The 23,879-nt window shown below is 41.0% G+C and overlaps 1 protein-coding gene and 1 long non-coding RNA gene across 6 annotated transcripts in view; one reads left to right on the forward strand and one right to left on the reverse strand.

Annotated features, from left to right (window-relative positions):
- LOC139275199 (sister chromatid cohesion protein PDS5 homolog B) overlaps positions 1 to 23,879 on the forward strand; it is a 297,515-nt gene that overhangs the window by 68,528 nt on the left and 205,108 nt on the right. For 4 of the 5 annotated variants that reach the window (XM_070892340.1, XM_070892337.1, XM_070892338.1 and 1 more), the window contains exons 6-9: positions 5,532 to 5,658; positions 12,347 to 12,427; positions 18,684 to 18,824; positions 22,949 to 23,064. In XM_070892340.1, coding sequence (XP_070748441.1) covers positions 5,532 to 5,658; positions 12,347 to 12,427; positions 18,684 to 18,824; positions 22,949 to 23,064 — 465 coding nt within the window. Of the gene's footprint in view, positions 1 to 5,531; positions 5,659 to 12,346; positions 12,428 to 18,683; positions 18,825 to 19,240; positions 19,429 to 22,948; positions 23,065 to 23,879 lie in introns of those variants that run through there. The other variant, XM_070892341.1, reaches the window with a different exon arrangement.
- LOC139275200 (uncharacterized) overlaps positions 1 to 23,879 on the reverse strand; it is a 74,224-nt gene that overhangs the window by 12,134 nt on the left and 38,211 nt on the right. The gene's annotated exons all lie outside the window — the stretch shown is intronic.

Raw genomic sequence — 23,879 nt, forward strand, 5'->3', positions numbered from 1 at the left:
TGCAGCTTTTGCACTCTCTCCATCTCCCCTGATGATGTTTCAACTGGTTAAGTTCTTGTCCACACCTAGCCATTTATCTTCTATAGTTGGATATATTATATGCCTCCATAGTCGATGCTTCTAGGTGTCCTGTTTTGTTTTGCATGCTTTGTGCATATACAACATAATGCTCAATTGAATTGAATTGATTTGAACTTTTGGGCTCTTTTACACTTTAATTGTTCCTCCTTCTGTTCTCTTTATTACTTTGCTATTTTTTTTATTGCCCCCCGCACCCCATCCCCATACTTCTGAACCATGAAAGCTGGCTCTTTCCTTTTCAAAATCTTTTGTACCTACTCAGTGCGATTTGAAAAAAACCGACTGGATGGTGCCTTTGCATCTTCAGTGAATGAAGAGCAAGTACATAGCTATTGTGGGGGATGATATAGAGGCAATAATGAGTGCAACAAGGAGAAGTTGGAGGTGAAGGAGAGATTAATTTATCTTTTTTTTGGTGGATCCTGTCCAGGAGTGTGCGAGAGAAGTGTTGGAAGAGCATTTTTTAAGAAACGAACAATTGAAAATATTTGGAAATTTTCTGTTCAAGAGATAAGTTAAATGCTGAAGAAGTGCTCAGCATGAAAAAGGAAATTTCGGTGCTTGGACTCTGCTTTAGCAATAGAAGAAATGTTATAGTTCCATTTGAGATTTGGAGAAATTTAGGCTAAACTGTTGTTCGATGAAGAGGGAATAAATGTGGAGTCATCAAAGGCAAGATTAGACTTGTATGATGCATGAAAGCACAGTTTTCAGTTCTTTCTCTCTTCACCCTCACCGACCAATAACCCAGAGGCATCAGAGCAAGTTTTTCATCCATGTTGACAACACAGCTGAATTTGGCTTACCCAACATCGATCAAGAAATAAATCTTGGACCTTCCTGGCCACTTGCTCCACTACTTGAGCCAATCTGAGCTGTAGTGGAAGCATTGAAAGTAAATTTCCAAGGAGAATGAAAGGTAATCAGAGATCCAAGTGGCAGCATTGAGGAGGGTAAATTTGAAAGCAGTAACCTAAAGAATAAGTGGATGATTACCAGGAAAGCCAGAGGTGGTATTTGTCCAGAGATTGAGGATCCTCTGCACAACATTAGAACAGAATGAAGGAAAGTCCTTTTTTGAAGATGAATAAGAATAGATTTGGAGGAGAGAAGCATGTCATTTTTCTCGAAGATCTATGAACTGCGCCACCAGGACATAAGAAGAGTAGGAAGGAAAATTCACAGAAGTTGAGAAAAATAGCTGGGGCAACTGAACAGAAGGAAACCCCAGGTTGTGACCACAGATTGGTTGATGTGATTGAACCAAATTGAACAGAAAGGCAAGATGAATGTGGTTTGAAGCTTTCAATGCCAGCCAGCATAAGCCTCAGTTAGTTCACTGGAATGAAGATCAGAAGAACAGTTTGCACTCCAGGAAAAAGAGCAACAAATTTCTTGAAAATCAAACCATTTAGTTGACTTAAATAGTGCCAAAAATGATGGGACTGGTTTTCTGAATATGGTTTACTTGATCGCAATGTAATTTCCAGATCAGAATGTGCTGAGTTGCACCACATGTCCTGGTATGACCAACACCCCCTCGCCAGCAAAACCAATGCTGCCAACACCACTATTGAGTAGGAAAATAATTTGTATCCCATGGTTTTTTGGCTGCTGCCACTTGACTGTCTGACAGTGTTCTGGACATAAGCCAATTTTAGGGTTGGGTAAGACTGATTATTCACCATTATTTTCAGAAGTTGGGCAAGTCCTGTTTTGGGATTTGATAGGTAATTGCATCAGAGTATCTACCTGGGCTTCTCAGTAGCTACTTTGAATACTTGGTGTTTGAAATCATTGATTTGTATGTTTAATGTTGATTTGCGAATAAGCAAGGTGATTTGCAATACATTTTCTGCTGACCTTGGTTCATATGTCTTTGTACAGCACTTATCCTCTTGCATTTTCATTTAAAGTACTTGTTCTCATTAACCTGAAAGCCGAATTGTACCTGAAGAGGACTAGAGTGCTTAGATTTCAGATTGATGCTCTCCTAGAAACCCATTATAGATGTTCAGAATATAACCCAAAAAATTAGTAGGAAGTGGGTCAGTCAAGTCAATTTTTGTCAAGTTTGCATTGCGGGAGTAAAATTCAGTGTGTGCAGTCTTTCAAATCATGGAAACTGCAAGTAATGCTACTTGATCACATACTCAAATGTATTTAACAGAAGGAACACATTAATGCAGCTAGCAAATTTTAATAAATATGTAGTGCTGCTGGTAATTTCGTTGCCCAAAATGTTGTCTTTATAAAAAAAAAATCTTTCGTCTTTGACATTGTTAGTAGTGTATTGAAAAAAAAAGATTTATTCAATGTAAAAAATTTTGAAAGTAGTGATCTAGGGCCCAAGTTTCCACATTATTTGCGCCTGATTTTTAGGAGCAACTGGTGGAGAACGGACAATCTTAGAAATGGCAATTCTCCACTTTTTTTCTGCAGTTCTAGTCAGGTAGAACAGTTCTACTTTGGAACAGAATTTTTTCTTCAAAAGGGGGCGTGAGCGGCCACTGACGCCTGATTTCAAAGTTTCCACAGTGAAAACGTACTCCAAACTAAGTTAGAATGGAGCAAGTGAAGATTTTTGTAGAACTGAAAAAACCTGTTCTACACATTAAAAAATCAGGCGCAGGTTACAAATTAGGCGCCCAGAACGAGGTGGGGGGGAGGGGGGGGGAGGGGAAGTCATTAAATTCTACAATAAATCCTTATTTATACTTCTACAAATATTATACAAATAAATCCAACCTGAATAAACATTTATAAGCCAAGAAAAGATTAAATAAACCATCTTCGGACCTGTGTGAAAGTGCTGCAGGCGTTTGTTCCCGCGGGGGGGGGCGGGGAATTGAACAGCCGTTACGTTCCCGTCGGGGGGGGGGGGGGGGGAATTGAACAGCCGTTACGTTCCCGTCGGGGGGGGGGGGGGGGGCGGGGAATTGAACAGCCGTTTCGTTCCCAAGGGGGAAGGGGGAAGGAGGAAGGAGACAGTGAGAAGGCTGCAAGTGCTGATGTGCTGATGGCAACGTGCTTTTGTTAAAAAATGTTGAAAAATTAAACCGCTACAAAGAACGACAAAAATGGCCGAGTGCCAATGTTTTTTTCACACTGAGCATGCGCGAACGCTCCAACGCGCACGCGCAGCGTTGCCGGCAGGAAAAAAACTAATTTAAATAGTACCCTCCCACTTACAAAATCGGCGCGAGTGTAGGCTCCGCCCCCCTGGGCGCCGCGCCAGGCAGACAAGGAGCTGCAGAACGCTCCAGAATTGCGAGTTTTTTTTTAGGCGCGAAGCTGGGCGCCCGTTTTTTATCGTGTGGAAACTTGGGTTCCTAGAGTTACCCTTTGTAAAGAGCATAGCATCACACACAGTTGTCTATAGGATCTAAGTCCCCAAGTTTCCACATGATTTGCTCCTGATTTTTAGGAGTAACTGGTGTAGAACGGAGTATCTTAAAAATCGGAATTCTCCACATTTAGTTTTCTGCAGTTCTCGTCAGGAAGAACAGTTTCACTTTGGAACAGAATTTTTTTTTCAAAAGGGGGCGTGTCCGGCCACTGACGCCTGATTTCAAAGTTTCCACAGTGAAAACGTACTTCAAACAAACTTAGAATGGAGTAAGTGAAGATTTTTGTACGCTTGAAAAAACCTTGTCTACACTTTTAAAAATCAGGCGCAGGTTACAAATTAGGCGTCGGGAACGAGAGTGGGGGGGTGGGGGGGAGCGTAGGGAACTCATTAAATTCTACAATCAATCCTTATTTATACTTATACAAATATTATACAATTAAATCCAACCTGAATAAAAATTTATAAGCAAAGAAAAGATTAAATAAACCATGTTCCTATCTGTGTGAAAGTGCTTCAGGCAGGCCTTTCAGGCAGGGGTGTGGCGTCAGTGTCTCGACGGCAGCGGCAGGCAGCAAGCAGCCTTCGAGCTGAGCTGCGGTGCTTGAGGCGGGCCTTCATTCCCTGCAAAGATGCAGCACCCGGACGGACGTGAGGCCATTCGGCCATGGGATTGCAGCGGCGTCAGTGCCTGGTCGGGAGCCAAAGAAATAACAGCAGCAGCCTTTGAGCTGAGGCCATTTGGACAGGGAGAGGCAGCCACATCGACATCTTTATATTTAAATTTGGTGCACCACATATTATGCTTCCTCATGCAAGAAATTCTTTGTTCTTGGTGGAAGTTGATCCATTGCAAAGTTGAATTGGCACTTTTATTTCTCCAAACACACACTCCTTAATTTGCAGGCACCGGTTCTGCAAGTTTAGCAGTGAAAAGCTGAACTCACTGATTTCAGCAGGTGATTTATTCAGCAGTGCTGCTAAAAGCACTCCCTCACACACACAAATATCAAGAAAATTAAAATACAAGCCTTTGCAGGGGTCCAAGAAACAAATCTTCACTTTTTCTGCAGTACTTTTAAAAATGGCCGAGTGCCAATGTTTACTTCAGACTGCGCGAACGCTCCCAACGCGCACGTGCAGGGTTGCCAGCACCAAGAAGCCTCATTTTAATTGTACCCGCCCCCTTCTACTTACAAAATCGGCGCGAGTGGTAGGCTCCGCCCCCTGTGCGCCACGCCAAGCAGACATCGAGTTCCAAGGAGCTCGAGAATACCGCACTTTTTTTCCGGCGCGAAAAACAGGCGCCCAGCTCTGAGGTGTGCCTTTTCCGCCGCGTGTGGAAACTTGGGGCCGAAGAGTTTCCTTTTTGATTTATTTCTCGCTGAGTGAAAGGGGACCTCCCAACACCAACAGTGGTATGATCTAAATGGCTTCCTGTTGTGACTGTATTGTTGGGAACTAGATTATTTTTTTATTTTGTATTTTTTTCATTTTAATTTTATGAACTGACAGTTTTATAAATGAACTCCTAAATTTGAGATTACTGAACCTTAATGTAAACTTTCCAGGAGAATCACTCCATTTGTAAGAAGCCAATTATTTTCTTAAGCCTCACCAAGTTGGTTGAGTACAGCAGATCTTAGCTCGGTGGGAGCACTGTGCCATCTCAGTCAGAAGGTTGTGGGTTCAAGCCCTACCAGAGACATAACAAATAATCTAGGCTGACTGTCCAGAGGAGTACTAAGGGAATGCTACACATGTGTTGATAGATCAGATGTTAAACTGAGGCACTGTCTGCTATCTTCAATTACATGTTTGAATATCCCATTGCACTATTCAAAGAAAAACCGGGGAGTTCTCGTGATGCCATGACCAATATTTATGCCTCAACCAACATCACTTTTTTTAAAAAAACACTTGCTTGTCATTATCTTATTGCAGTTTGTGAGACCTTGCTGTGTGCAAATTGGCTGCTGCAGTCCCCTACATTACGACAGTGGCTACACTTCTAAAGTACTTCATTGCCTGTTTTTTAAAAAAAAAGTAAGTTCTTTATTCCTTTTAAATCTGATGCATTGTCTTTTTCAATACATTATAGCAATGGCCATAACCAAAAGGTTCACATGCACATGGTGGATCTGATGAGTTCCATTGTTTGTGAAGGGGACACAGTTTCTCAGGAGCTTTTGGATACTGTTCTTGTCAACCTTGTACCAGCCAATAAGGTGAGTAACCAACATCATTAATTTTTGTGTTTGTGTACAAAAAAAACAAAGCATTATCCATGGCAGTATCAGCAATCTTGTAATCATGAAAGTCATATTGAGAATAAGAAATATATTTCTTGAGTTCAGGGAGAAGGAAGTAACAGTACTAATCAGATTATTTTGTTTGCCTGTCTTCATGTCTTCAATACGAAGGAACATAAATTCTCACCTAGTTTTTATTGCATTACACATAATTTGCAATACTTAATTTAAAAGCACAATGAAGGTGGTGCTGTTCATGCAAACTTCCTGTATTTATCTTCCAGTTAATTGTCTTTCAGACTGCAATTTTTTATTTTGTGAAAAATATGGTGAAGTTGTCTCCCCAATAAATTAAAAAAGCTATGAATGACACAATGGACTGAAATGTAATAAACTTGCGCCATAATACTTGCCCATCTTTGGTGCACGCCATTATTATGTCGCTGAAATTCCAGGAAATTATGGCAGGAGTGATTTATGCCATAATTTGCTTGGATCAACTGCACCATTCCACCGTTGCCTTCGCTGAAATGATGAATTTCATTACCATAGCTCTGCCGATCAATGACGATTGCCATTTTCATGCGTTTAATCCAATTTTAATGCCACAGCCATTTAGAATGAAAATAATTGTCTAAGTAGTTTGGCAGCAATGTGATTAAAGGCTACATTCTCTGAAGGCATTTAGCAACATAGGGGTCAAGTTTCGGGCCACGCCAAGAACGGCGCAGCCCCGACCTGGACGCCCGTTTATCGCGCCACAAAGTGCGCCTAAAAAAAAATTACCTATTCTCCGGCTCCCTGCAGGTCCTCTGGAACTAGGTGCGGTGCGGAGCCAGGTCCCTGCGTTGAGAACAGTGCCGGGACCTCTGCACATGCGCGCGGCAGTTGCTCCAGGCGCCCGAAGCACGCAGCCCCTAGCTGGCCGAATGGCCTCACTGGGGCTGCGTGGATAAGGCTGCCTCCCACGCCCAGCTCCTGCTTCCTCCCGATAGGACCCGACTGGACTCCTGCTCCCCCGCCCCCAGACCCGACCCGATCCCCTCTTTTCCCCATCCCCCGACCAGTGTTCGGCCCGGCCCGTTCAGTCTTCCTTTCTCTCTCTCTCTCTCTCTCTCTCTCTCTCTCTCTCTCTCTCTCTCTCTCTCTCTCTCTCTCTCTCTCTCTCTCTCTCTCTCTCTCTCTCTCCCCCCCTGCCTCCCTTCTTCCTCTCCCTCCCTTTCTTCTTCCTCTCCCCTCGCTGTCAGAAACACAGACACTGACAGACAGAAAGTGAGACACACACACACACAGACAGAGATAGAGACATACTGGGGGGGCCGTCCAAGCACGCTGTTGGAGGACTCCTGGTGCTGCAGTCGGTAAATAGAAAATGTTGGTTTTTTTATTGATGTATTGCTCATTTATTATTGATGATGGCTATTTGTAAAACTGAAGTGTTTAATGTTTGTCAACATCCCTTTCAACCGCGCCCCCCCCCCCCCCCAATTCCCTCCGCCTGATTTGTAATCCACGCCTAATTTTCTAAGTGTAGACAAGGTTTTTCTGAGCGTACATAAATCTGTACTTACTCCATTCTAAGTTAGTTTGGAGTATGTTTTCACTGCCTAAACTTTCAAAACGGGTGTAAGTGGCCGGACATGCCCCCTTTTGGGAAAAAAAAATCTGTTCCAAACTGAAACTGTTCTAACTGACTAGAACTGGAGCAAACTAAATGCCGAGAATTGCAATTTCTAAGATACTCCATTCTAAACCAGTTGCTCCAAAAAAACAGGAGCAACTCCGGCTGAAACTTGGCCCCATAGAAACAGGAGTAGGCCTTTCGGCCCCTTGAGCCTGTGCTGCCATTCACTAAGATCATGACTGATCTGTATCTTAACTCAATCTACCTTGCCTAACAATCTGTCCACATGGTTTTGAAATTTTCAATTGATTTCAGCCTCAACAGCTGTTTTGGGGGAGAGTTCCAGATTTCCACAAGCCTTTGTGTGAAGTGCTTCCTGACATCTCCCCTGAAAGGCCTCGCTCTAATTTTGAGGTTATGCCGCCTTGTTCTTGACTCTCCCACCAGAGGAAATCGTTTCTCTCTATCCTATCAAATTCTTCAATAATTTTAAGCACCTCAATTAGATCACCGCTTAATCTTCTGTATTCGTGGGAATACAAGTCTGATCTATGCAAGCTGTCCTTTGTAATTTAACCCTTTTAGTCCCTGTATCATTCAGGTGAATCTGCGCTGCACATTCCAAAAATGGCCAATATATCGTTCCTGAGGTGCGGTGCCGAGACTGAATAAAGAAAATACAATAAAAAAATAGTTACATTCTGAAAGGCTAAGTAATGCTTAACTATGCTGTTTGGCTATGAAAGTAGAAAGCAGAGAGTAGGGCTAAAGGGTAGTTGTTCAGATTGGAGGAAGGTAGAAAGCAGTGTTCCACAAGGATCAGGCTGAAACCATTGTTGTTGATCATTGACATTAATGATTCTGATTTAGGAACACTTAACTCAACATCATCATTTTCATTTGATACCAAACTGAGGGGTATAAGCTAACACCGAGAAGACATTAGAAAACTTGTGGAATAGGCAGTTAAATTGCAAATTAACTTTTAACAGATGAATGTGAGGTGAACCATCACCTACACATGAGAAAATAAACTGAATGGGGTAGAACAAAATGATTTAAGGATAAACAAATCATTGAAAGCAGCATTGCAGATCAGCAAAGTGATTGATTAAAAATGCTAACCAAGTACTGGGATTTATTTCTACGGATACAGAATTCACTTTCATGAGTTTGAATACCTATCAAATCTCCTCTTTGCCTTCTCTGCTCTAAGGAAAACCAACCCAACTTCTCCAGTCTCTCCATGTAACTGAAATCCCTCATCTGTGGTACTGTTCTATTAAATCTTTCCTGTACCCAATCCAAGGCTTTGGCATCCTTCCTAAAGTGTGGTGCCCAGAATTGAACACAATACTCCAGCTGAAGCCTAACCTGTGTTTTATAGAGGTAGAGCATAAATTCCTTGCTTTTATATTCTGTGCCTCTATTAATAAAGCCAAGGATCCCATTTTCAACTTGTCCTACCACCTTCAAAGATTTGTGTAGATAAACCTTCAGGTTCTCTGTTCCTGCATCCCTTTTTAAAATTGCACCATTTAGTTAATATTGCCTCTCATGTGTCCTGTCAAAATATATCACTTCACAATTCTCTGCGTTAAATTTTATCTTCCATGTGTCTGCTCATTTTACCAGTCTGTGTCCTCCTCAAGTCCTGACTGCAGGCCCAAATTTGGCCAGGAGTTGCTCTGATTTTTTTTTTGGAGCAACTTGATTTTTCTGGATTATCTTAAAAATCCCCATTCTGCACATTTAATTTGCGCCAGTGTAAGTGAGTTAGTTCAGATTTTTAAAAGTTTTTTTTTCAAAAGGAGGCGTTACCAGCCACCTACGCCTGTTTTGGCCATTTTAAGCCAGTTTGGACAGCTAATAGTTGCTCCAAACTAACTTAGGCCAGCGTACGTGGCCACTGGTGACCCGCACAGAAAACCCTTGTGGACAGTTAAGAAATCAGCGCAGGTAAGTACATTCTAAAGCACCAAGCACTAAACAAAGCACAAAAATAAGCATTCAGTAACAAAGAAAAAATACTAGGAAGCTGAGAGGACTTGCACCTAACACCAAGACTTACAAAGCACAAAAAGTAATAAGCAATTAATTAACAAATAAATAAAAAATAGAAGGGAACCCTGCACCTAAAGCACCAAGACCAAAGTAATAAGCAATCAATCAATCAATAACAAAAAAAAAACTAGAAGTTCGAACAAAACATGGTTCGGGAAGGCAACAGGCTGCCAATGAGGGAGACCATTCAGCCAAGGATAGGGGAGGCATGCTTTGGCCCCTCCCACACAGCCTGTCGCACACACACTCAGATTCTGGGGGCGAGGAGCTGCTACGCATGCGCGCACACTCTCGCGCATGTGCAGAGGTCCCGGCACTGTTTTCAGCACCGGGACCTGGCTCCGCCCTCTTCCTGGCCAGTGATCTGCGGCTGAACCGGACAATTTGCAACCGTTGTCTTCTTTGACCCTGAGTTGAGCTTCCGATCACATATCCGTTCCACCATGAAGACTGTTTACTTCCACCTCAGTAACGTTGCCTGTCTTTGTCCCGATCTCAGCTCATCTGTTGCTGAAACCCTCATCCATGCCTTTGTTACCTCCAGACTTGACTATTCCAATGCTCTCCTGGCTGGCCTCCCATCTTCCACCCTCTTATAAATTTGAGCTCCTCCAAAACTCTCTTGTCCATATCCAAAGTTCCACTCTGTTTCGTTTGCCCATCACTTCGGTGCTTGGTGACCAAGATTGGCTCCTGGTGTGGCAACGCCTCAATTTTAAAATTCTCATCCTTATTTTGAAATTCCTCCATGGCCCCGTCCCTCCCTATCTCTGTAACCACCACTAGCTCGACAACCCTCCGAGATCTTTGCATTCTGCCAACTCTGGCCTCTTGCTCATCCCTGATTTTGCATGGCCGCCAATGGTGGATTGATTATTCAGCTGCTTCGGCCTGAAGCTCTGGAATTCCCTCCCTAAACCTCGCCGCCTCTCCACCTCTCCTGCTTTTAGACACTCCTTAAAACTTATCCCATTGATCTACTCTGTCCTAATGTCTCCTGATGTTGCTTGATGTCACATTTTGTTTGGTTACACTCCTGTGAAGTCCCTTGGGACGTTTTACTCTATTAAAGATACTACCTGTATATAAATTCAACTTATTAATGTGAAACAGCATCAAATGCCTTCTGGAAGTTGATATAAATAACATCCATTGACACACTCATCTACCAAATTAGTTACTACCTCAAAGTTCAACTCTTTGATAGACGTGGATTACCCATTGCAAATCCATGCTGGCTATCTCTGATCAGCTCATATTTGTCCAAATGCTCATTCACTCTGTCCCGAATAACATTCTAGTAACTTCCTCACAATTGACGTTCGACTAAAAGGCTATAATTTCTTCCTTTTATCTCACTTACCTTTCTTAAATAATGGAGTGATGTTGGGACTTTACCAATCCAAGGGTGTAATTCCAGAATCGAGAGAGATCATAACTATAATGTGTTTGCTGTTCAGGGCAATGATTGGGGCAATAAGTTTGCTCATCTAGATAATAAGAGAAACCTGATCCTATTTCATTTTTTTGAAAGCGATTGATCTAGTCTTGGGATTCTTGCATGCGGGGATTGTAAAAATATCACAGATCATTAAATCAACCATTCAATCTGCTGGAATTATTTCATTCACACCATACTACTTTGGATGTGTTCCATTGCAATAATCTGATCACTCAAATTGAAGAAAATCTGATTAATAGGAAATCCATTGGCACTTGCTTTTTTCTGAAAGTGAGCAAGGTTTGACAAATTCAAACCGTGTGCAGCCCAAGGAAAACAAATTTTAGGGAAATTAAAATTCAAACCATGTAGGAAGCCCTGTGAAGGGAGTGCAAGCATGGAAAGGCAGCAGGGGACCCTTCGACAAGAATCACTGTTTCTGTGAGCAGCAGTATTTCGTATCTGGGGGAGATGGGGAGATTCTTTTCCACCGTTTCAGCCATTTGCATTAATCTTTTAGGGGTGGCTGGCTGTAAGAAAGTCAGTGATCGTCTCATGCACTTTTGAAAAGCTTGAAATATGTCACAAACAAAGTTACTGTTTAAGCATTCGGTTCAAATTAACCCGAACAGTGCAGCAGAGCTATCAGCAACTTCTTACAACGACACAAATATATAATTGAAAAGAACAAGCTTTTTTACTCATAGCTGTGGTTATCTAATCAATTTTTTTTTCATTCAAAGTTTATGATTCGATTTACTTTTTTTGAAAACATTTAATTTGGTGTATCAGAATTCATAAATGCTCATTTAACTTTCTTTTGCTACAATTGGCGTTCGTGCCCATCGGCTTTGGTTGGGGGCGGGCGGGGGAGACCAGAAAACTGGCATGATCAGATGACTGGGGCAAGAAATTAAGCAACTGTACATATATTAAAAAGATAGAAATTAGGATTGAGTATTTTAAATTGCCAAAAGAAGGCCATTCAAGCAAATTGTGTCGATATTCATTCAAGAAACAAGTCGATATATTTCTGCACAAGGAGGGCATACAAGGAATAGATGATAGACGGCTGAAGAATAAAAGAAAAAAAGAGCAGGAGGCTTATTTAATAACTGCAGAATTTTAAAGGCTCCTTGTGTTGTGGTACAATCGATAAAGTTGATGTAATTTGAATTCTTTTTGGGTTGCGTGGGTACGACAAGTTTGAAAAAAGGTTTGTTCGAAAGCATCATTGGCATTAATCCAGCGGTCGGTTGAACAATGATTTACTTCATCAACAGCAATTAGAATTTTTTTAAGAATGCGATGAGTAGATTGGTTTGGTTTTGAATTTGCCTGTTCTCTAAACTAAGTAAGTACAAGGTGCATATTTTTTAAAAAGTGCTATGAAAATTTCCACAAACTAATAATGCAGTTCATTGTTGTGGATCAATAAGGACGGAGTTGAAAGGTTACAATGCTTTCTGTAAATTGGCATGATACTGATTTATTTCATGTTACTCGTGTCTTGACTGTTTTTGCTTTTCTTGCAGAATCTAAACAAGCAAGCATACGACTTGGCAAAGGCTCTTTTAAAAAGGACAGCTCAAGCAGTTGAACCTTATATTACAAATGTAAGTGCATAAGCATTGATTTTCCACAATTGTCTATCCAGAAGTTACTGTGCATTGAATGGTTCTGGTTTGAGTTGAAAAGTAACAGCTATTACTGACCAGTGTCAATCATTATGCCATAACCTGCTTTTTTAGGTTGCATTTTATGATCTTTGTTGCATCATATATATTGAAAGTGAGATTATTAAGCAAAAGTGTTTCATAATTTATCAAAATACAAGTGTCTTGTTCAAAGTACCCATTGTACAGCACATGTACTGGAGATCTGTTACTTGGCCCATGATGACCCTGTTCAGAAAAGTGATTGTCATCATTTACGATGATTGCTGGGATATCTGATAAGTAAAAGTTGTTTGATTTCCCAATTACCCAAGGAAAACTTTTGCTAAAATCTAACATTTATCCTGCTACTCTGAAGAAATGATCAAGATCATGTACATAGCTCATTGCAAAACTTTACTTCCAACTGAAAGATTTGTGAATTATAAAGTCCATAAACCAGTGGTGCTATTAGAGGGAAAGTGGGAGCAACTGATTCTGTAATATGTGTAAACTGCACAAATCAATGTCAGTTCAAGCATTATAAGGTGGAGTCTCGAGATGCTGCAAGAAGACTTTTCTGAGCACCATGAGGGATGTTAGCAGAAGATCATTGATACATAGGCCCCAAGTTTCCACACGTGGCAAAACAGGCGCCCCTCTGAGCTGGGCGCCCGTTTTTCGCGCTGAAAACGGCGCCTGAAAAAAAACGCGCGATTCTCGAGCGCTTTGCAGCTCGATGGCAGCTTGGTGCTGCGCCCAGGGGGCGGAGCCGACCACTCGCGCCGATTTTGTAAGTAGGAGGGGGCGGGTACCATTTAAATGAGTTTTTTTTGTGCCGGCAACCCTGCGCGTGCACGTTGGAGCGTTCGCGCACGCGCAGTGTGAAGGAAACATTGGCACTCGGCCATTTTTGTAGTTCTTTGTAGCTGTTCAATTTTTAACATTTTTTAATAAAACCACATTGCCCTTCCATGATCAGCACTGAGGCTTCTTGCAGCAGTGAGAAGGCTGCAGGAAGCCTCAGAAGTTGAGGCAGCCATTTCCCGATGGGCCCGACCAACGGCAGAGGGGCCTCCCCCGCCCCCCCTGCCATCGGGAATGGCTGCCTCAACTTCTGAGACTTCCTGCAGCCTTCTCACTGCCTCCCCCCCCCCCCCCCCCCCCCCCCCCCGGCTGCCGTCGGGAACGGCTGCCTCCTACCTGCCTCCCCCCCCCCGCTGCTGTCGGTCGGGGCCTTACTGCCTCCCCCCCCCCCCCGGCACCTGCTGTCGGTCGGTCCCTTACTGCCACCGCCCCCCCCCACTGCCGTCGGGAATGGCTGCCTCAACTTGTAAGGCTTCCTGCAGCCTTCTCCCTGTCTGAAGCACTTTCACACAGGTAGGAACATGGTTTTTTTAATCTTTTCTTTGCTTATAAATTTTTATTCGGGTTGGAATTATTTGTATAATATTTGTATAAGTTTAACTAAGGATTTATTGTAGAATGTAATGACTTCCCTTCTCTTTCTCCCCCCCCCCCCCCCACCTCCTTCCGGACGCCTAATTTGTAACCTGCGCCTGATTTTTTAATGTGTAGACAAGGTTTTTTCAGGCCTACAAAAATCTTCACTTACTCCATTCTAAGTTAGTTTGGAGTACGTTTTCACTGTGGAAACTTTGAAATCAGGCGTCAGTGGCCGAACACGCCCCCTTTTGGAAAAAAAAATTCTGTTCAAAAGTGAAACTGTTCTACCTGACTAGAACTGCAGAAAACTTAAATGTGGAGAATTGCGATTTCTAAGATACTCCGTTCTCCACCAGTTGCTCCTAAAAAAAAAAAAAAAAAAAAAAAAATCAGGAGCAAATCATGTGGAAACTTGGGGCCAGACTGTGTACTTTAAATCTTTAAAATTCATGATAGCAATATTTTCCATTGCTTGGGTAATCAGATTTTAAAAATAAATCGACATAAATTTCAATATTTTAACTAAATGGACACTTAATGCAGCAGGATATTTGATTATTTCAGGAACACATTTGGTCATAGAAGAACTTTGCAGTCCCTAATTGTCCAAATTTCAAGGCACATCAGGTTTCAACCAGTGATGAGTCTAGACCTATATTTCTAACATTTTGTAAATATTAAAAAAGGATCCCAGTTAGATAATCCAACATCATCAAGTTGGTGCAGTTCCAGTTTTCTTGCATTATATCTATATAGCATGCTTCGTACATATCTACAGTTTAAGAACAGTCTCCTGCCTTGCTCAGAGAGACTACAATCCACACAGTAGCAGGAAATTCTGCATTCCAGTGTTCAGGTTTATGAAAAATATTTAGAAAATGCAACTTGAACAATTAATGGTCAGATGGCTCATTAGATTCATACCATGACCTTATACAAAATGTATTTCAAGCTTTAGTCCCTTTGATGTTGAAACCGCTACCCAGCTTACACTCGCTCTAGTGTGCAGAGTCGGAGAACTCCGCACTTAATGGTTGATGCATCTCCATTTATTTGTCACTTCGACTAGCTGTAGTTTTTGTGTAAAAAGTATGTCTGACTTTTGCTTATTTAAGAGAATCATGTTGCAGTGATTGTACTCCAATCTCTTCCCCTAAAATATAATTCACGTAAAAAATTGTGCATTTATTTTCTTAGCATATTGGGAGATCAATTTTGAGACTTTAGGTTTTAGAAATAGGGGCATGGAGAGGCAAAAACAAAGGTGTAATGCCAAATCTATATAAAAGGCTGATCAGCTGCAGTTGGACGAATTGGTTGCCTCGTTTAGGAAAATTGTGAAGATCATGGAGAGGGTTCCAGGGATAAGAGACTTTAGCTATCAAAGGAGGCCAGAGATACTGGGCTCTTTGGACTAGAACAGAGGTTTTAAGAGATATGATACAAGGTGTTGTAAAATTGAGAAGTTTTGATGTGGCAAGTAAGAGAAAATGATCTTTAATAGTAACCAGAGGGTATAAATTTTAAAAAATCCAAAAAAAGTTGCAAGATTTTTTTCTGCTGAGCCATTAAGACATGCGATTCCCTCTCCGAGGTATTGGTGGAAGTAGGATCCAAAATAGCTTTTAGAAGGGAAGTGGCAAATCTTTAAAGAAGAGAAATTTAACAGGGCATTGGGAAATAGTAAGGTAACAGGATTAAATAGTTCTTTTTGAAGGCTGCTGCATGTGGAATAGGTTGGGCAACTGCCTTCTGTACTTTTGAGTTCTGTGATTCTTTTAATTGCTAGTGATTACCTATTTAACGTCTCCTTACTGGAACAGAGCTGATCTGGATAGCAGGCCAGAGTGCATGATATTCTTCAGGAATCAGTGCCGTGAGGATTCATCAGAATTGTACCAGGATTGATGGGTTATTGTTGTGAAGAAAGGCATTGTGGGTTTTTCCCAACTGGAACCAAGAAGGGTAAGGGCATCCATTGGAGGTTTACAACATTATTAATTGTTTTAAAGGGTGGATGCTGGAAGATTGTTTTCTCTGACAAATTGGTATCCAGGGGTCGTAGAAGTACAAAGGGAGCAATTAGAACAATTCTTCTAGGATATAAGGTTATTAGAACATGGACACTTCACCAAAAATGGTTATTGAGGCAGACATTATAACCTCATTTAAAAGGAAACTGGTTAAATTTTTAACAAGGAAGAATATAAAAGGTTACTTACAAAGTGAAAGGAAATGGGATTAAAGGAGACCACCCAGTAAGAGTTGGGCATAATAGGCCAAATGACCACCTCCATTGCTGCTAATTCAATCATTGCCCTCGCCAATACTGCAGTTCTGGTGCTCTGAAGTGATGGGGAAGAACAAGTCCATTCATGATACAAGAGGGGAAGGGATAAGTTATTGGAACTTAAAAAAAAATTAATTGTTTAATACCTTGTGCTCAGGATAAGGCAAGCCCTTAGAAACATTATGGAAATGGGGAAAAGGAGGCGACTCTAACTGGGGAGAACTTGTTGAGTAAACTGTGATGAGAACTTCAGCATCGGAGATGCTTGTACAGTACAAATGCAGATGATATGTTGTGTAATATCAGGCTCTGAGGGGCCAACTTGGTTTTTTCTAATGAGAGGAAAGATAATTTAATAAACTCTGATTAACATGTAGTATACAGTGCAGCCTGGTGGTGAAGTGGTAAAAGTACTTGTGTGACTTCTGTCCAACCGTTTTCAACAATCAGAACTGTTGAATAATTTACTCCCAGCCTGAATTTCTGCATTTCTTTGCACGTTGAAAAATATTATCGATGTAAAGTTCCTGGCTCCTTTTCTAAAAGGCCAACCTTGAGGTGAAACTTCCATTTTGCAAATCTGTGGGGATGACTGGACATTTGGAATTGGTGACTGGATGTATACAATTGTCTGCCAATTTCAAATGTTTATCGAATGCAACTGGTCAGGTCAGATATATAGTGTTTCAATTTGTTTTATCAAACTTGGAAGCCAAGAAGTTGTTTTACAGCACGGAGAAACTGTATCCTCTGCATAATGCTGCTCAAGTCTCCCTTTTTAAAAGTTAACATTTGCTGCTCATTGCAGTTGCACGTGATAACATGTGTAATGCTGATTGAGTGTGTAGCAATGGAGTGTCTCACGACAGGGTGACAGGTGAGCGGATCTTGGTGCTGCATTTTGGACAAGTTGAAGTTTGCAGGATGGGAGGCGAGAAAGCAGGGCAGTGGAATAATTGAGCCTGTATGAAGCACACGTATCGATGAGGGTTTCACTGGAGGCACTGAAGTAGGGCTGGAAGCAGGTCTTGTTCAGCAGGTGGAAATGGGCAGTCTTGGAGATGGATAGCTCTGAGTTGAACAGGAACCAAGGTTTGGGTGACCTGGTTCATTGAGTGGCCAAGTGTTATTGTAAATGAGCCCTATTTGATTTAGTATTTTGACCAGAGATTATTTGTGACTCAACTGAGATTACTACCGAAAACTGCTTCCATGATTGATTTGGACCAAGTGCGTGTTCTCCATCAATTTTACCTGCCACTCCACTAGTCGGAAGTGGAATGTTGTCTGCTGTTTATAAGCTCAATCTTTAATTATGTCTTGTGCATGAAGCATTTTAGGCAGTCTGAACAGTTAAGGGTCAAAGAGCCAAATAAACTGCAAACCAAATACCAAATAGTTAAGTGGATAGTTGAATACATTGTCCACTGCTAACTTTTTGCAAGGAAGATGCCGATGGGTCAGTTGAATGCCAATCTGCAAGTTCAACACTTTCCTGGGCAATTCCCAATTGAGTTCCAATTGATGGTACTTGTAAAGCTGTCACATCTTTAAGCCTTAATGTATAGATTGGTTGATGTCTTTCGTAGTCCCGTCTCTCCCCTGCCCTCCAGCAATTGAGGTTTGATTCACAGGGCATTACGAAAGTACAGAGAGATTGAGTGGGGGTGTTTATAAGCAGCTGGAGGCGCAGGCTTGTTGGGTTGAATGGACTTTCTTTCTATGCTTTGAAAAGCATTCTTCACGCACTGCAATCATATATGCAAAAATATCAAGGGCCACATTAACTTAGTTGGTAGCACTCTCACTTCAGAGTCAAAAGGCTGAGTTCAAGACTCACTATGGACTTGAGATAATCTAAGGGAATGTCAGAAAAGATCCCATGGCAGTATTCAAAGAGCCAAGTGTACTCCTGGTGTTCTGTCCAACGTTCCTCCCATAATCAAAACCACCAAAAACAAACTATCCAGTCAATTCTTCGTTTTCTTTGAGTCCCTGGCTATTCTTTGACTAACATAACCAGACTCAGCACTTCAAAAATTATAAAGTTCTTGAGGTGTCCTGATGACATAAGGTTTTTTCTAATATAAAAATGGAATAAAGTGAATGTGATTGTCAGCTGTGGTGTTTTGATTTTGTACTTGTTGAGATCCCAAATGTTCTGACAGTTTATGGGTTTAGCATATGTGACCTGGAAGAGCCCACTTCACTTGTGTTAAAATAAAATCTATTTTGTGGGCAAAGGTGTAACTGGTCAAGAATTCCAAGCTTACCATATAAAATGAGTTGGGGGGCGGGGGGGGAAGGTAAGGTGGGAGGGAGTGTGTTAAATTGACATTCAGTTAGCACATGTTTGCTCATCAGGCACTTTAATTTTTCCCCTTCATAAAATGCGATTTTTGGAGACTTTCAATTGTTTGTGTAGTTACAGAATTAATGTGAACCGCAGATCATACAAAGTGTTATACTTTCTGTCAACAGTTTTTTAACCAGGTTTTAATGCTGGGGAAGACCTCCATCAGTGATCTGTCCGAGCATGTCTTCGATCTGATCCTTGAGTTATACAATATTGATAGCCATCTGCTGCTTTCTGTTTTACCACAGCTGGAGTTTAAACTTAAGGTACATCTAGCTCCTTTCTATATGTTGCGCGTGTACTCAACTGTTAGCTTTATCTTTAAAGTTACTAAACAATAAATAATGAGTCTGTTTTTTTTAAGCAAAATTGAGCTAATCATTGACCATTTTCTGGCAGTACTTTAATTGAACCTATAACATTTCTTCTGTAACTCAGTTGTCAGTATGACAACTTTGAGGACTGTAGCAATATTTCTGTACCCAATCAAAAATGGTAAGCATTTTCCTTAAAGCTATTCTCAAGATGTACTGTATATTATATGCTTTTCAGATTCCTTCATAATATTGTCTTTTTCATCATAAACCTGACGAGGAGAAATAGCATTCCTTTGTATCTAGGAAGGGTTGTTTGCAGGAACTGAAAGGCGGGGAAGATGTGATTTGTTTTTACAATAATGAAGATGGGCAAGATGGAAAGACAAAAAGCATTTTGTGCAAAGCCAAGTCCAAGATGGCAGAAAGCTTGAGACTGATGAAAGGCTGCAAACCATGGTTACCGACACATTGGAGGATGGTGTCTTGGACCAGGGTGGTCCCTGTGTTAGGGATAGCTCAGAAATCAGATGAAAGGAACAGGAAGTGTTCAGAGGTAAGTAGATAGTTGAGTGGCAACAATGCATTCAAGGACCTTTTTAGTGAAAAAAGGTAGGTTGGAGATGGGCCTCAAGTTGAAAAAAAAACAGACTGGTTGAATTTGAGTTGTTCACGGAGGCAGGTGGTGTTGGTAGTTTTCATAATATTCAAGTAAATGAACAAGCCTATTTCTTACCATGGCATCATTTGCCTCCATTACTGTACAAGGAAATCCATCTAAATATTAACCACTGTTTGTGTGAAGAAGAACTTGATGACAGCCTTTCTCTGGTGTGGCCCTATGCCCCTTTGACTCCTGTCGCAGTTTAATTTTAAGTTGTGCTTCTACAACATTGACTATTTTATAGGTTTTGTGAGATTCTCCTGATGTATCTCCTCCTCTCCAGGCAGAAAAGCCCAAAATGTTCCAGTCTTTCCTCAAATCGTAATCCTTTGGCACCAGGTGTCAGTCTTTGGAGTCGAATCTCCACTGCCTCCAGAGCTTGAATCTCTCTTGTGTCTGTGACCAGAAGTAAACACTACTCATGGTGTAGTACTCAAGATGTACTCTGATCAGAGCACTGTACAGTTAAAGCATTATTGATTTTTTTTATTCCCCACACATTAACTCTTTTTAAAAAAAAAAAAAATGTCTTTATTTAGCTCGGTTATTTCTCACCATGTCCACATAAATAAGAGAGCGAATAAAGATTTTGTTTTATGGATGTTTATGGGCCTTGTTGGTGTTGTACGCAACTAAGATTTTTAAGAATTCTCTTCAACACCATCTTCTATAGGACAGTTATGGTTGTCACAAAACAGAAGAATGCTGTTGATTCAAATATGTGTTGCTATTTCTTGCTTTGCTTTTCTGTTTCCCTTCCCTATCGAGTCGGGGAGGGTACATGGGAATGGGATTGGTTGGTTGGGGGAGGTACATGGGAATGGGATTGGTGGGATGGAGGAGGTGGGGGGGGTCAGTCGGGCCGAGGTAAGGAGGGGGAGGGGGGAGAAAGATTGGGGGGAGGGGGAAGAAGAGAGAGGTCGGGTGGCTGAGGCAAGGGAGTCCGGATTTTGGGACAGTTTCTGGACGACCCCGCCATGGTTCGTTCTGGAACTCTGGATTTTAGATGTCGCACCTGTAAAATTATTTGCTTGTTTATAGTAGTAAAATTGGTGAAGTAAAATTGAAAAATATCTAGCAACATGTGTTGCATCGCATCACGGAATTTCAAGTGACATCGTAAATCTTAAAAAAACAAACTTGAGTGGTTTGTGAATGTGCCATGAATCCCCAGATTGCATTCATGCAGGCGTCTGTTCATCCATCCCCATTTTGTGAACTTTTTTGAGCCATTGTGCTCCTTTGCCCTAAAACTAAAATTAGTAACATGAAGGTTTATTTTTTTTTTAAAATCAGGATCTGATGAGAAATCACAAAGCTTACCCATAAACTTTGCTGTCTGATCGCTAAATGACCTCCAACATTTTCTTTCCCTACAAGGATTTCTAGCTTGTCCACTGCTTTGTTCAAGGACCTAGGATGCTTAACCTGGGTCTTGAGCTCTTATTTTTCAAGCCACTGTATAAGAATTGTCTTGGGCCTCTGTCCTTGGACAATCATAGTCTTCTGCTGTCAGTGACAATTTTTTTCCTTGCACTTTGTCTCCTTTTCTGCAATCTTTTAAACAATAATGGAAAGTATGTTAGGTTTGACTTTAGATACATCTAAAATTCTCAAACTTTAAGCCTGAGACCACTGCCACCTCCACCCCTCATCCCCAGAGTTTCTTCATCTGCCTGATTCCCCTCTGCTCCCGAGATGCTGGCGGAAGACCCAAGCCCCTTCCTCTTGGCCTCAACCCCAATTTCTCTTTCAGCCAGCAACCCCTCCAACACCATAATCGACCTCCAATTTGGTACATGTTGCCTGCTGTGTTGGTGCATACAAATATGGTTTTTGACTGTGCTTCAATAGAAGTGAGGCGTACAAATTGAATAAGTCCGTAAAGGAAGATGTGCAGGAGCCACTTTGGGAGACCGACAAATGAGAGGGGAGACAGAAAGGAGACTCTTGCATTCAGAGTGATTAAACAAAGAATCAGAGATCGTGAGAAAGATGTGCATATGTTTTATATACAAAGAGAGTAAAAAGAATGGAAGATGAACAAAGAGCAGGAAACAAAATTAGAGTGTAAAATGAGCAGATGAACAATTGCAGGAAGAATTATGGAATTGCATTGCACAAGGCTTATTACAGCTGTGCTGGTGCGAGCTCTTCAACTGGAGCTGTCTGCTTTAATGCCATTTCCTTGGCTTCTTCATATCCTTTTATATTCTTTTTGAACTCTTACTCAATTCCCTTTTTAAATCGTCGTGTATTCTGTCTCGAGTCCTTTTGGCAATGTTTTTTCTGATAAGTAAAAACATACTTTCTAACTTCCTGATACTCATTACTAATCTGCCAATCAGTGGAAACAATTTTTCACTATTTACCTCTGAATTCTTTGTGTTAAGGCCTTTATCAGATCCCAGTTTTAATATTTAATACTGTATAAGGAATTTGATTATTTAATAGAGCAACATTGGATAATTTCAACTGTGAAATGAGTGTATGCATATACATATATACACACACATGTATCTTTTAAAAAAAAAAAAAAATCTCAGTAATTGAAATTTCTGACATCCAGTGTAAATATTGAAACAAAATAAATACATTTCAGAAAAAGTGCCACCTGTGTCTTGAGAGTAGGTGGAATGTTTTTACTTTTTTCTTATAGCTGTGAGAAAAAGAGGTGGATATATTCAGAAGGCAATCACAAAACACCAGATTTGTGATGGAGAGATCTCTTGGACTGTCACAAAGTGTGCTGCCACCAGTGCTGTCAAGACCTTGCCCTGCCTCGCCTCACTACTGACATACCAGTAATCCACCAGTTACCTAAAACTTACTTTTAACCAGCCCCCGCCCCCCCCTCCCCAAATTGTGGCAAATGTTTGCATGAACTTCCCGGTCAACTTTTACCCTTTTATAAATTCCTTTGTCCACATTTATAATGGAAATTTCCTATGTAAGCTTGTCATGTAATTACAGCTTCCTGCCATTGAAGGTGCTGTAGTGTCAGCACATGCAGGAGGGTGCAATTTACAACCTAACAAATTCATGTTAGTAGCGTCCATTATAAATGTGAACATTGGAATTTATAATGGTAATATAAAAGATGGACAGATTGTGACATCAAAATAGAGATTGAATTACATCTTCGTGCCATTGTTTCATTATCCCTGCTTTCGAATCTTGCTTCACCTGAAGACTACACTTGGGTGTTTTCCCTTGTGCAGTGCAAAGGAAGATCAACATTATGTTTCCTTATTTGAAAGTTGGTAAATGCTAGTGGCTATGCTAACAAACTGCTTAACAAAAATAAATGTATAAACTGAATTCAGGGAACCAGTTTTAACGATGCATGAAGTAAAACACAGTCATTAGATGAAGACTGCGCATGGCTATTGAAGTTCTCTCATTTTCACAGAGCAATGATAATGAAGAACGCTTAGCAGTTGTTAAGCTGCTTGCAAAAATGTTTGGAGCAAAGGATTCTGAACTGGCATCCCAGAACAAACCACTGTGGCAGTGTTATTTGGGAAGGTAGGTTTCTTTTTGTCTTTCCGACATTATAAGTGTGTTTACACTTCAAAAGTATTTCATTGGCTGTTAAGCGCTTTGGACGTTCTCAAGTCCATGAGATGCGCAGTATAAATGCTAATATTTTCTTTAAAATAAGAATTGAAAGTTTAACAAGTATAAAATAGATTCAGTTTTATATTTATAGGGCCACTGTATACAAATCAAGGAGATGATGGTTTGATATTAGTTGGGCTACAGATGGAGTAGTGTGTGCCGTTTTGGGCATTGCATTATGGGAAGTATATAGGAGCCATGGAAAAGGTTCAACATAGATTAGCTCAGATGGTTTACGGATGCTGAATTAAAAAAAAAAAATATATATATATTTTGTGTCAGCTGTCCAATGCATGCAAATATCTAATCCCATGTTTAAGAATCTCCAAATCTAGTTACTGAGAAATCTATATCCATCTATAAGGTTTCTATTTGCCCAAAATGGAGTGCATGCTCTCTCAATTGGAAGACATCCCACATATCAAAGTTCATAGAGCTTACAAAAATATTGGAGGCACAGCTTAGTAACCTTGTGTGTGCAGTTTAATGAGCGAAATGATGCAAATTGCCAAGTCAGAGCACTGCTGCTTTTCCAGGTGGGAACGCTTTATGAATTGGGACATTTGCTGACTCAGTTATTAGGAGCTGAGTAGCAGGAAGGCTGGTTCCATTAGTTTACCAGGCTGACTGGTCAAGCAGTAATGCTGCCTTCCAGTACTATGGACTTACCTGCTTCAGGGAAAGAATTATTGAATCTGCCAGAGAGGGTTGACTTGATTGAG

This window comes from Pristiophorus japonicus, chromosome 10, assembly GCF_044704955.1.
Source record: "Pristiophorus japonicus isolate sPriJap1 chromosome 10, sPriJap1.hap1, whole genome shotgun sequence".
Lineage (NCBI taxonomy): Eukaryota > Metazoa > Chordata > Chondrichthyes > Pristiophoridae > Pristiophorus > Pristiophorus japonicus.